This window comes from Coturnix japonica, unplaced genomic scaffold (assembly GCF_054131305.1).
Source record: "Coturnix japonica strain WE unplaced genomic scaffold, WE-NBRP24 Scf045, whole genome shotgun sequence".
Classification (NCBI taxonomy): domain Eukaryota; kingdom Metazoa; phylum Chordata; class Aves; order Galliformes; family Phasianidae; genus Coturnix; species Coturnix japonica.
The window spans coordinates 933,577-947,451 of record NW_028188948.1 but is presented as its reverse complement, the minus strand read 5'-3'; the positions used below and the strand labels follow the sequence as shown (position 1 = coordinate 947,451).

At 40.7% G+C, this 13,875-nt stretch overlaps 1 protein-coding gene, 1 long non-coding RNA gene and 1 pseudogene across 2 annotated transcripts; 1 reads left to right on the top strand and 2 right to left on the bottom strand.

The window, feature by feature from the left end:
* LOC146752429 (kinesin-like protein KIF20B) overlaps window positions 1-13,875 on the top strand; it is a 120,287-nt pseudogene that overhangs the window by 39,774 nt on the left and 66,638 nt on the right.
* On the bottom strand, window positions 654-4,327 carry LOC146752432 (kinesin-like protein KIF20B). The gene is made up of 4 exons (XM_085531859.1): window positions 4,112-4,327; window positions 3,257-3,383; window positions 2,577-2,719; window positions 654-1,562 (listed from the first exon to the last, which is right to left on the bottom strand). Exons 1-4 carry the CDS (start codon window positions 4,169-4,171, stop codon window positions 1,482-1,484), a joined length of 411 nt encoding a protein of 136 aa, XP_085387985.1. The 5' UTR covers window positions 4,172-4,327; the 3' UTR covers window positions 654-1,481.
* Window positions 10,132-12,622, bottom strand: LOC146752431 (uncharacterized). Its single transcript, XR_014940633.1, has 3 exons — window positions 12,343-12,622; window positions 11,092-11,358; window positions 10,132-10,457 (listed from the first exon to the last, which is right to left on the bottom strand). It is a non-coding gene; the product is annotated as an uncharacterized LOC146752431 (long non-coding RNA).

Below are 13,875 nucleotides of genomic sequence, written 5' to 3'. Positions count from 1 at the left end.
GACAAAACCTGGAAAGGAATCCCAGGCAAAGAGATGACCCTGTATCATAGAATAGATACCTCTCTTACATCTAACTAACTGGGATTTTTGAAATATAACCATGCATCATTTTAGACAAAAGTGCACGCTAATAGAACTAAATTTGATAGTTTATTCTGTTTTCCAAGCAGGTGTTCCACTTGGGCTCTATATCACGCACTGGCCATGCGGATATGGTGTACAACTGGAAGAAATCCTTCAGACCCTGAATGCAGGAGAGAATCTGTGATGGGTGAGAGAGGAAATGTGCACCTTGAAGCAGGGGACGCCCTGCTGGCACTACCTGTCGCATCCTCCACCAACATGGCTTGCTGTTTCTCAAGGGTCAATAAGTAATAATGCCCCTAGTGATACTCTAGTACGTTTGTCCTCTAAAATTGGTTCTATTTGACATGTTACTTCATAAAATTGCACGATCATTAATCAATTATTAGCCCAGATAACTCAGTCGGTAGAGCATGGTTATGAGCATCTTAAAAGCATTTATTGCACAAATTTTAGTGGTCATTAAAATCAATATATCAGAGTATATGAAAATTGAAGACTTTTCCTGATCAGTTACAGATTAACACAATTGGACCCTCATGGATTTATTTTCAGTTTACAGAAACTTAGGTTGCAGTACAAACATGTTTGTTCTTTTTAGTGGGTTTAACAGTAATGTTGTTATGTTGTATTTGACTTGTATCTTTTTTCACTTTTAGAGTATTGTCAATCGAGGCCTTGATTGAGTTATAATAGTTATGTTATTAATTTAAGTAGTGTTGCTATTCTATAGGCAGTATTGTAAGAAGAATTCTATGGAGCATCCGTCATGGATCCAGATGAGAAGTTCACAGAACAGCAGCTACGAAGCAGGATAAAACTACATGAGAACTGATTGAACAAATGAACTGAACTGCTTGTTAAATATGATTAATCAGTCGTTAAATCAAACCCCTTTTCAGCCTAAAAGAAAACGGGGGAAATGTAGAGAGTGTTTTTTACAGCTAGTTAGCTGAGAAGGGTCGTAAACATGGTGCAGCTAAGCAAGCAGCCATAACACCTGCAAGGACAGCAAGAACAACAGGATGCCCTGGGATGGTGAGAAACTAGCCATGGTTCTGGGAACTCAGCAAGGGAGTAGCTTTCAGTTGATAACAACAAGCTGTTAAGATACTCGGGGATAGTATGTAATTGGGAACCAATGATGAGCTCCACTTTTGGAATATGTATGAGCTAATTATCCGTATTATAAAGGTACACGCAGCCAAGGAATAAACGAGAATAGCTGATCATATGTCAATGACAGGTGTGGTCGTCTGCTTTTCTCCCGCCGTTCTGCAACAAACATCTATATACAAATTTAAGAACACAAAGGAGTAACTGTTACTGTTTATTAACAACCAGTTTTAATAATACGATAAAAGTATGTCCTGAGAAAGGGGAACAAACATGCTTCTTCAAGGTTTTTTAGCTGTTCTGGATCTCAGCCGTCGCTTGATGATCAGATGATCACTTTCCTTCTTTTGTTCCTCAGATTCCTGAAGAAAACATTTCAAAAGTTACTCATCTTTTCACACAAGACTGACAAGCTCTTCTTGACCCACGCAAACATATTTCTTCCCCTAAATGGATTTCAGAATGGCATTTGCTTATTATATTTTATTCAGAAAACTATGGGATACCGAGATCATTTTAATGCAGCTTAATCACAAGGAACAAATATGGAGAATGTACAAAATCCTGTTTATCTTAAAAAAGCACACACATCTGAGGAAAGCCTGAAGGCAGCTTTCATTTTGAAATACTTGTTTTCAAAAGAGTATTATAATACTTGTTTTGTGAAACATGAAGCGTTCAGAAAACATTTTTAGCTTCAATCCCTGTAGCTATGACTTGCCCAGAATTTCAGTTCTCGGTTCAGTTCCATGTTCTCAGAACTACAGTGAGAAAAGAAATTCTCATCTTCTTCATCCTCTAACAAAAAAAAAAAAAAACATTTTGGTTTCTGCCCCTATCATTCGTCAAATCATCAAAAAATTCAGAGGGATATTACAGTATGGGCAAATGATCACTATGCTGAACAGAAAAAGGACTCTAATATAATTAAAAGATGCAGTTCCAACAGAGCAAGAATGTTCTTAGCACAATAGCTGCCGACAGAGTCATGAAACTGGCACATCAGATCCTTTGCAAGTTGGCTTAGACAGGAGATCATAGTTTAAGCATACCTAAAAAGCTGTCTAAGTTGTGCTCTAGAAAAGCGTGTAGTAGAAAAATCCCACTCCGACACACTGAAATTATCTATGACTCCAAATTAGAAGACATCTCCGTGATTGCTACATCACCTACTTAGTAAACTGTAAGCCAGCCAAACACAGAGATCTTTGAGGACAAAATAAAACAGAACAGCAGGAAGACCAACAAGAATGACTTGGTAGAATAAAGAAATACCTCAGTACTTTCAACCTCCCCCTGCAAATAGATGAAACCTCCAGTCTGTTTGGACTCCTTAGTAGTTTATTTTAAGCCAAGACTACAGTATAATCGCTTACCGAAGAAGCAGGTATATTTAGAGGGCCAGAAACGACAGTGGAATACAGCTTCCTTTTGCATCGTTTTGGCTTGGTCTCTCCTTCTTCGAGACTTTCAGGTTCGTTTGATTTAGGAGAACTTACTGCTGACATCAGCTTCTTGGCTAGAAGAAATTTGTTTTGATACATAAACCAATCAACTTACTGGTTTTGTGAGTCTTTAAATCAATGAATGCAAAAAAAGCTTTGTAACAAACTTGGTTTATAAATGACACGTAAAATTTAAGTGAAAATACTCAGAAATTGTATGTGTTCATCGAGGTTCTTTATTGCTTCTATAGCTGAAACTGTTTATAGGTTCAGGTACGGCAGCTTAAAGCACGCATTAAAATGGAGTATGAAAGACAATCATGGCTCAGAAGTCGCTGGAAGTCAGAAACTTCAGCAGGAGTTAAACAACAGGCCTAACTTTCGTGCTGACAGAAGCACAAGACAGAACCAACTTTCTCTGTATACTTGTAGGTTTTCACAAATGTAATAATGAATCTCTGAAGAGACGAATAAATGCATTTACTTCATAAATCAAAGGACAACTTAACATGGCAGACAAGTCTAAGAACACATACATTAATAGCCTACAGCAGAAACAAGCCATTCTACAATTTCTAGAAAACATGGAATAAAACTTATTCTACACCAACCTTTAGAGTGTATAATAGAAGTAGAGCTTTGAATAAAATCTCCAACTTTTTGCAGTGTTTCATCCTTCTTTTTAGTCAGTCTTGAAGCATGTACTCGCTTTCTCAGGAAGTAGTCTTTTCCGGATTTCTGTTCAACAGAGATGTGAACATGTGAAACAAGAGCATTGTTTAAACTTCATTTTAGTTCAACGTTATTTTAAGTTGACATTTTGAGCTTTACTACTGACACCTCTGTTCATTATGCTGATGATACCACAACGGCAAGTAATGTAGACAATTTTATACCCTTTAGGGAGTTGTCAAAATCTCAGCTATTTCAAGGCATACGTTTCTTAAAGTTTCTTAATAAGGCAGTAGTTTCTTTAAAAGTAGCTCCCAAGCTGTGGAGTTGTTTCTTACATAAGCTGTTCTAATTACATAAAATAAACAAACATACAAAACAGAAGACAACAAATGGGAAAAATCTACTACTCATACTCTGACCATGCCAAGGATACTGCTATCACATGTGAACATCTGTTTTTAATAACTGCCATGCATATTAATGATACGAACCTTAGTTTAATACAAGGGCTTCACTTACAAAAGCACACGATAATACACTAAAGCTTCTCTTCCCAACTATTCAGTGTGCAATATCCTTCCCTCCAAATCATTACACAGTACAGCCATTACACGCTCTGGGGACAGACTGACTTGCCCTTTGGTTAGCTTATGGAATTTAATAGGAAGAGCTCATAAGCATGTAAGATTCCCATTCAGGTATACACATAAGGATAAGACACTGCTTCTTTCGTGTGACCACACAATTACAGGAAGTCCCAAGCTAGCTTCAAAACTAGAACAAAAACCAACCATTTTCTCGTTACTTGCAGAGGGTGAATTAAAAGCCATGACAGATTTTGTATTTTTCATGTTCTCACTTTTCACAAAATCCTGGGAAAATAAGACAAGTTTCAGCCATGATTCTTTTGGAAAGAACAACTGATGTCACAAAAGTGAACACTTTAAACACTTTTGCTAATAGTAGGGAAGTATTTGCTAGTGGTAACTATTCCACTGTAAATCAAATAATAAATAAGCATTCAATTATAAAAACAGGACATTAAGATATCAGTATTAGACATCTCATGATGTCTAAAAAGCTGATTTATGTCTACAGGTTTCAAAGAAAATACACAATGGAGTTAAGAGAAATTAAAAAACCATGGAATTGCTGAACCTGAATATACACAAGGAACAAACTATCACTTATCTACAGGCTATGGTTCCAAAGGTAGAACATCTCCTCTAATTCCTACTCAAACTGGTTATTTCTCTTTTAGATTAATGAACTATTTCTGTCTTCTACCTTTCACATCGCATAACTCACCTTTGTTCTTCTGCATCAGCTCTTCTTCAGTTTTAAGTGGTTTGGTGTTTTTCTCTGTTAGCTCTTCTTTGGTCTCCATCAGTTCAAAGTTAGTTTTCTCCAGCTGCTTTTCAAACCAGCCAATATCTTCCTTCGGGTCCTCCAGGGATACAATGGAACTATGTGCTGCCTCAGCTTGCTCTTTAATATCCATGACATCATAATGCACAGAATCAAGAATGCCCTCAGGATCAACACAGGTGTCAGGCACTATGCTATGTTCTCCACCCTGAAACGTAATTTATAATCAGTTAAAACTGGTGAATAGCTGACTACATAATAGCTGTTATTTCTACAGATAGTCTGGATAGCCACTATGAAGACAGCCATACAAGAAGTTTTTAATTTCAGCTTCAAAACCCACCTCACAAATTCACATACAACATGACAGTGATTCGTATGGGGGGAAGATAAGTGGCATTCTAGTAACAGCTAATATATTTTATAGTATTTGATGACCACACTCCCCCTTTTCTTTTTTTTTTTTTGTTTTTCTAAATATTACCCCAGATTGATCTCCTTCAAATTTAATGTACAAGTTCGGACTCCCCTTTTCTTTGTATACAGCGTAAATTTTCATTTTGTGTTGCAGAAACAAGGAAAACGCCCAAATTCCCAAAGCTTTCTGAAACTGTTCTTAAGGCTCAGCAACTATTCCTGCTAGATGAAGAATAGATGTATCTTGCTCATCATACAGCAACACAGCATGCACTTCTTTGTAAACAGCCTTGTGTTTCTATAAGATGTGCCCATAACATTTAAATAGTAAAAAGGAAAATATTTAAGGAAAAAAAAAAAGGAAAATATTTAATAAAAAAAATATACCAGGGTGTCATGGTTTAATAATTTTGTAATTTTGCTATCAGTATCACTCCTGTTAAGGAGCTATCTTAGGTTTGCGATTCTGCACCTGTGAGCTTGACCTTGAAAGTCCAGGCGGACTGCCAATACTCCGGTTTATTTTATAAACACTGCTGAGCTTTGGTTTTTTTTTTTCACTTTTTTTCCCTCTCTATTGAAAAAAAAAAAATAAATAAATGTTCCCTCTACTAAGTGTGCATTATAAGGTACTGCATTTCATTAGTTCCTCTTTTACGATGCTCCAAACATATTGGACCATGTTTAAGCTAGCCTATTTTTCCTATGAAGTTATAGGAATGTATAATAGATTGAAAGCATGGTTAGCAACACTTATTTGGTATTTGCATGCAGCTCCAGAGGGAGCAACTAATGCAACCAATAGTATGGATATGGTGGTTTTTGAGCGTGCTTTTCCTTTTTTCTTTGCATCTTTTAAGCAGTCTTCGACTGACCAATTGTCCTAGTGGACCACACTGTCAATCGTATTAATCTCCCTCAATTTGCTGTTGGTTATTGTAGTGATCTCACTCGGTATCTGGATTTATAACATCAGGAGGAAGTCTTCCTTAGAGTCAGAGAATACTGAGTGGCAGGGAGTGTGGAGAAACTTTGGAGAGACTTTTAGAGGACAGACATCTTTAGTGTCATGGAGCTTTACTCCTGAACACTTAAAGAATCCTGAGAGTTTGACTGCATATTTGAGACAGGAATGTTGTGGCTCAGGCAGATCTAAGGAGGCACAAATGACTTGGGGCCTAGCTAATGCTTATCAGGCCTTATTCAATACCATTCCTGAGAGGGAAGATTTTGAGGTTGAGAGAGTCTCAGGGCTGAGAATGAGAGTATCCAATCCAAACTCGACACTCTCCAGTCCGAGCATAACGTCCTCCGGTTCGGGTACAACACTCTTCAGTCCAACTACGACAGCCTCCAGACTGAGTTTGGTGCTGTCCAGAAATATAAAGCCTTGGTGGACATTGGTGCACAATGCACCCTAATGCCCTCAAGTCACCAAGGGACACAACCAATATATATATCCATGGAGTAACTGGGGGTTTACAAGAACTATGACTATGTTGGAGGCCGAAATAAGCCTCACTGGTAAAAACTGGCAAAAACAACCTATTGTGACTGGTCCAGAGGCTCCATGTATACTGGGAATCGATTACCTTAGGATGGGATATTTTAAGGATCCCAAGGGGTATCGATGGGCCTTTGGGATAGCTGCTGTTAACACAAACGGTGTTAAGCAGATGTCAGCTTTACCTGGTCTGTCAGATGATCCTTCTGCTGTGGGGTTGCTCCAGGTAAAAGACCAAGAGGTACCAATTGCCACCAGAGTGGTTCACAGACGGCAGTACCGCACCAACAGGGACTCATTGCTCCCCACTCACAAGCTAATCTGCCAATTAGAGAATCAGGGAGTGATTAGCAAAACTCACGCGCCTTTTAACAGCCCCATATGGCCAGTGCATAAAGCCAGTGAAGAATGGAGGCTGACGGTGGATTACCGTGGCCTAAATGAAATCACACCTCCATTGAGTTCTGCTGTACCAGACATGCTAGAACTCCAGTATGAACTGGAGTCAAAAGAAGCTAGGTGGTATGCCACCATTGATATTGCTAATGCCTTCTTTTCCATCCCATTGGCTGCAAAATGTAGGCCACAGTTTGCTTTTACCTGGAGAGGTATTCAGTATACCTGGAACCGTTTAACTCAAGGGTAGAAGCACAGCCCAACAATTTGCCATGGGTTGATCCAAGCTGTCTTGGAACAGGGTAATGCTCCCGAACACTTGCAGTATATTGATGATATTGTCGTGTGGGGCCATACAGCAGCAGAGATTTTCAAGAAAAGAAAACAGATAATCCAAATTCTTTTGCAAGCTGGTTTTGCCATTAAGCGCAGCAAGGTGAAGGGGTCTGCCCAGGAAATCCAGTTCTTAGGTGTAAAATGGCAAGATGGGCATCGACACATCCCAGCAGATGTGATTGAAAAAATAACTGCTATGTCTCCTCCCACCAACAAGACAGAGACCCAATCTTTTCTGGGAGTAGTGGGCTTTTGGAGAATGCATGTCCCAAACTACAGCCACATAGTGAGCCCCCTCTATCAGGTAACACGGAAGAAGAATAATTTCTCGTGGGGTCCTGAGCAGCAGCAGGCTTTTGAGCAGAGAAAACAAGAGATAGCCCGTGCCGTGGCCTTGGGGCCAGTACGGACAGGACAGGATGTAAAGAACATCCTCTACACTGCTGCTGGAGAGAAAGGTCCCACTTGGAGTTTGTGGCAAAGAGCTTTAGGAGAAACCCAAGGCCAACCCCCGGGACTTTGGAGTCGAGCATATAAAGGGTCTGAGGAGTGCTACACTCCAACTGAGAAGGAGATCTTAGCTGTGTACGAGGGGGTTCAGGCTGCTTCTGAAGTAGTTGGGACAGAGGTTCAGCTCCTTCTAGCACCTCGCTTGCCTGTGGCCCCCCTGTCACGGACACAGGTAGATTTTTGTTTAAACCGTGACAACTACCCAGAATGCAGCATCAGGGAATTTTTGCCTAGAACTCTGGAGGACTATTTGTAACTCAGAAAGGTCAGAGATAGAAAGTTCACACTGATTTCTGGGTCACCAGCCTCACCGTACATCAGCATTTTTGGTTTTTAAATGATACATAAAGTTCTCAATGGCACTGCTCTAGTCGGTAGTTCTTTTTCTTTCCGTGCAGCTTGCTCTGTTCATGGCTTGTGAACCGCTGTTCAGGCCAGACAGCTGCAGCCCCAAAGACCTGCCATAAATGTACAAATTCTACCAGGATAATGTCTTGGTAGTGGAGAAACAGGATGCGCAGTCATATGGCTCTCACACATATCTTGTACAACCAGCTTGGCTCTGGACCGGGCATCACCAATGTCACAGGTGTACACGTCACTGTCACTTTTCTCCAGATTTTTTATGCACAGCTGCAGGTCTCGTCCTTTCTGTGCCCTCTTGTATTTCCTGCCAGGCCTGAGCTCAGCAATGCCTTTCCTCCATATGACGAAGGATGCAGCTTTCTCGCTCTGACATGTAAAAAGTGCACTTCCACTTTCTTCAATTTTCACATCTGAAAGTTCCTTGATAAAGTAATTAGGTTTTTCTGGAAGGAAAAAAAAAAGGATGAGGGTGTAGGACAAAGGGATTTGTTACCCCAACAAGTCCCAAGCATACAGAGGTGTCCTGAATCTCCTTTGCCCTCATTTCAGAATATCACATAGAGATGCAAAGAGTCTAAGAAGACCACAGAGTCCACCCATTTACATAGGTTTGATAATTCCAGTAGATATCTGGAAAGTTCAATACCATTATACATGCGCTGTTAGGATCTCATCTGATAAACTGCATATAGTTTTGATTACACATATTCAATATAGACTAATTCAGATTGCCATCTTTTCTTGGCTCACTAACACCCAAGATCATAGAATCATAGAATGATCACAGAATCATAGAGTGGCCTGAGTAGAAAAGGACCTCAAAGATCATCTAGTTTCAAACCCCCTCCAAGGGGTCACCAACCACCAGACCAGGCTGCCCAGATCCACATCACACTGGAGAATCATTCAGTTTCCAGATTATTTTAAGGAAAAGATTTTAATCCATCATATTTTCTGAAAACTAAGAATTGATCCTGCTCAAGGAAACAGAAGAGAAAAACATCACCCACAGGCTGCAGATATTTACCTCGACTTCTCTACATGCCATCCCCATGTGCTTTTCAACTCACCTTGCACAGTGACCCTGGCTTTTGTTATGGAGTCCTCTGTCTCACAGGGGTACTCCCCACTGTCCTTGGCAGTAGAGTCATGGATGATCAGAATGGCCCCAGTTCCCTCCTGCTGCAAGTCGTACTTCTGGCTTTTTCTGATTGCTTTGCCATCCTTGTACCACCTGATGTTCAAATCCGGTTTTGACAGCTCACAGCTCAGGCTGATGTCCTGCCCTGCTGCTGCTGTCTTATCCTCCAGCTGTTTTGAAACCTCAGTAGGTTTTCCTGGAAGAAAACATTGCTTTTTGAGTAACATACACTTAGGGTAGGATGCCTCTCTCAAAATACATGCATCTACATGCTGGAGATAAGTTAGAGAGGCACTTGCAACAGACGCCATCCTACAGCCAGCAGTAATCTGCAAAGTACAGACAATAGAATTCCAGGAAGCATTTATTCTCTCTTAAATCTACCCAATTGAGGATGATGAACCATGTCTGAAAACTGCCTCTCCTCTCCACTCATCACACTGGGAGCCTCGGATGATGCTCTCAGATGCACATGCTCTAGATAGGAATTTGTTGTACAGCTAGATGATGTGAAGGCCATCCCTTCAGCTTATACTTAGAGGATATTTGCTCCCACAGTTCCCTCAACAGAGCATTCCTGATTTACTGTTAATGAAACAAGCTGTAGTCAGATGCCCATTTCCAACACTACCCCAGTGCTTTGGGTAGTTCTCACATTTGTGTAAAATGTTTTGTCCTTTTACTTATTTTTAAGAGAAATTCTCAGTGCTTTGAGGTTCAAGTAGAAGGTTGCTATTCACTTTAACCATATTATGAGTTAGATCTCACGACAATCTTATCAGAAGACAGTTGAAGGAATCAGGCCCCAGAATCTCTCCCATCTCATTACCTTTCACAGACAGAGAGGCTTTGGAGGTTAGACCACGGGCAGTAAAAACGACTTCCCCAGCGTCAGTAGGAGTCACACTTTTGATAATGAGAGTATATTTCCGACTCACGTTAGAAGCTTTAAATCGCCCACCATTTTCCACTCTGCTTCCATTCAGTGTCCAATTGAACTCATCAATGCTTTCATGGGACAGAATGCATTCAAAAGTACAATCTTCTCCCTCCTGGATTTCAGTGTTTTTCAGCCGTTTGGTAATGCCACTATTCAGCTCTGGAAGGTAAGAGATAGGTTAGTATGAGGTTTATATGGAGAAAAGGCATTTGTGACTGACATGAGTAGCTGTACTGGTGTTTTAACTCAGGATTTGCAGAACATGGCTGCATTCCTTACTGATGTATTCTCTAAGACATTCTCCACTCAGAATTACCAGAAAGCTATAAAAAAAAAGAGACGTGAATCTCTTGTCTTTGCTCTGGAAGAACTACAATTAGAGCAGCTCAGTCCATGGAGCAGAATGAAGATTCAATGAGCTACAGAGGGAAAAACCTAACAGAGAGGACAACTCTAGGATGCTGCGTGAGAAAAAGGGTTTTGCCTATGACAAGAAATTAAATGTTTCTATTAGCTAATTTCTTACCATCCTGCCCCTACACCATTTCTCCATTTTAGGGATGTTTAGAAAGGAAATATTTCCAGGACATTCTTGATGTGTTTGGTGATTTTCAAGGCAAAATGAGATACATTTACATGAAAAGCAATGGGAATTTTCCAGACATCACTGTGCTAAATTGCAGTAATACACTTCTATTGTAGAAACTATTAAGGCTCGTGGGGGAATAGGTGTAAGACATAGTGACCACACTGAATGTGCTTTCAGCACTCCTTTACTTTCCACAGTACTTACCCTGAATGCCGACCTTTGATTTGGCAACATCAGTGCCAATATCACAGGTATAGAAACCTGCATCTGACATCTCCAGGTCATGGATAAGGGGACATAGGGTCTTCCCAGACTGTACCAGCTCATACTTGTTGCCAGAAGTGAGCAGAACACCGTCCTTCTTCCACACTGGTTTGACCTTCTCTTTAGAGACTTCGCATTCCAATTTAATCACACCCCGCTCCTCACCAAAAACATCATCCAAGGACTTCATGAAGACAGCAGGCTTCTCTGCAATTAAAAAGGCAAAACAGAACAATGTGATACAGAAGTTGAGACATTTCCAGTTGCTTTCAGATTTTTAAAGAGGGATAAATAAATCTTTACCAGCACTGAAGACACCAATATAGAACATAAAGCGGTTTCATGTGTGTTGACTGAATTCACTTTATGGAATTCTGAACTAATGAGTAGGAGAATACAGGGAACAGGAGGGACAGCCTGCATTGCCGTGGGTGGGACTGATATCATATGAAGTAATTGGGATGCAGCTCTTCTAAAGCTGGAGAGCTGGCATTGCCCTCACGTGGAGCAGAGCTCATACAGCAGGCCACAGGATTAAGAGGATAAGCTGCTGAACACTTTTCATTTTCCTGTTTTATTGACTCCTCTTATCTATCTTCTATTTCACACATCAGATGTTTATACTGGGGAAAAAACTTCCACCAAATGCAAAAGAAAGGAGAAAGAGGAAATCCTTCAAACTCTGAGCGCATAGAGTAAAAGAGCTTAATTGCTGGGGAGAGCAGATTAGAATCACAGTACCCTTAGAATTGGAAGAGACCCTTCAAGGCCATCTAGCCCAGCTCCCCTGCAATAAAAAGGGACATTCACAGCTAGATCAGGTTGCTCACAGCCTGGTCATTAGTCATCCCAGAGGCAAAACACACACTGAATGATCTCTCGCTGCAGTCATAAATCCTTGGAGACAACAGCATTGACACTGCATGTTACTGAAGCAGTAAAAGAAATTGCTCCTGTAACTCTCCTTGTGTTAAGTAAAATGATGATAAAAAGCAATGGAATGCTTTGGCAGGACACCAAAACCATCCTCCTCCGTTGATATCTGCTGCAATGGAACCTTCCACTGGAAGAAAGCCTCTGATGACTTGTCACCCCATAGAGGTGAGCTTTAGAAGCAGGACTGCTGCACAATAGAATGAACTGGAGCTCCTTAGCATCTCTTACATCCAGGAGGGGTGTGATCAGACCCACCTATCACTTTCAGGTGCGCTTTCTGACACCGTGTCTGACTTCACTGTCACTGTGCCAGCATCCTCAGGCTTAACCTGCTTCATTGTCAGTGTGCAGCAATTGCCAACGTTCTTGATGTCATTGTAATTGTTGGTGTAAAGGAGGTTGCCATTCAGGAACCATTCCATGTCCTCGTCATTATGGGACAGCTCGCAGGAGAAGACAGTAGAGCTCTCTTCTTCAATTTCCACATCCTGCAGGTGCTTCGTTACTTCTACATTGCGGGCTGTGGGGAAACAAGGTGAACTGTTACCACTGTTACTATAAATCATACTGGGATGTGGTAGAATGGTTGGACTAGATGATCTTTGTGTAATCTTCTCAGTGAACATTATACATTTATAAAGTTAGCAGGAGAGAACGGCAGAAATCAACCTCAAGAAGAGAAATCTGAGGTGAAATAGGACATGGAAGAGGCCACCCTCCCTGCTCATACCTTCAGCTGTCAGCGTGGCCTCAGTCTCTGCAATTCCTGCCTTGCACTTGTACACACCAGCATCATCGGGCTTCAGCTTCAGAATCTGGAGCTCTGCTGAATGCTTATCCCTCTTGATCTTGTACTTCTCAGAGGGCTTGATGAGTGTGTGGCCTTTGAACCATTTCACAACCTTTGGAGAAGGCCTGAAGTCACAGGACAGGATGACAGAATGACGTTCCAAAGCTGTCTTGTCCTCCAACTTCCTGGTGATTTCTATATGGTAATCTGCAAAGCAGGGGTGGAAGAAAGGATGAGGACAATTGGAAGAAGAGGAAAGTCTCTTGCGTGTATTCCATTCCAATTAATGTCATGTTCACAATGGTTCTTTGAACCACTCTAAAGATAAAACAAACGATTGTCTATAGGGAATGCCATTGACTACATTTCTATAAAGTAATACTGTATATTATCTACCAAATGCAAGGTCCAGCTCTTGTTCTGTGCTTATTAAATTGCTCCCAATTGTTGAGGCTTTTATTCAAATAAGAGTGAGTTGAAAATATAACAAGTCCTTTAGGATGTGAATGGAGACTCTTATGCTGGGGACAACAGCAGATAAAAAGCCTGCAAGTTTCTTTCAGATGAAATCAATGACAAACTGCACCAAATTTAGGTGCTACCAAACTTAACCTTGTCTAGTTCAGAAATACAATTAATTTCACCTGATTTGACTTCTTTGGTATAGCCAAAGACAAAACCTCAGCTCTGTAGATCTGAATAGTAAGCACATCACAGCTATTCAAACAGATCTTTTACTGAGATGCAGCTGTCTTATTTAGTGTCCAACGACTTTTAAAAGGAAATGGAGCAGACCCTCCAGACACACACACAATATTTCAAAGACCCCAGTGAAGGAAGGCTGTACGTTAATTAATTCTTCATCTTCATGATGTAAACCAAGCCAGGATATGTTACCTCTGACAAGCAGACTGGCTGTGGATTTTGATTTGCCAATTGAGAACTGAACGGTGCTTGTCATATCAGTGGTGGTTTTCGGTATGGTCAGCTGGTGGATG

What these genes read in the sequence shown, in the direction of transcription:
- LOC146752432 (XM_085531859.1), bottom strand. Translation starts at nt 4,171, where the DNA reads ATGAAAAATACAAAATCTGTCATGGCTTTTAATTCACCCTCTGCAAGT. An exon ending in TTCTATTATACACTCTAAAG is followed by an intron (nt 2,720 to 3,256) that starts GTTGGTGTAGAA and finishes AATTTCTTCTAG; the next exon opens with CCAAGAAGCTGATGTCAGCA. An exon ending in TAAATATACCTGCTTCTTCG is followed by an intron (nt 1,563 to 2,576) that starts GTAAGCGATTAT and finishes TGTTTTCTTCAG; the next exon opens with GAATCTGAGGAACAAAAGAA.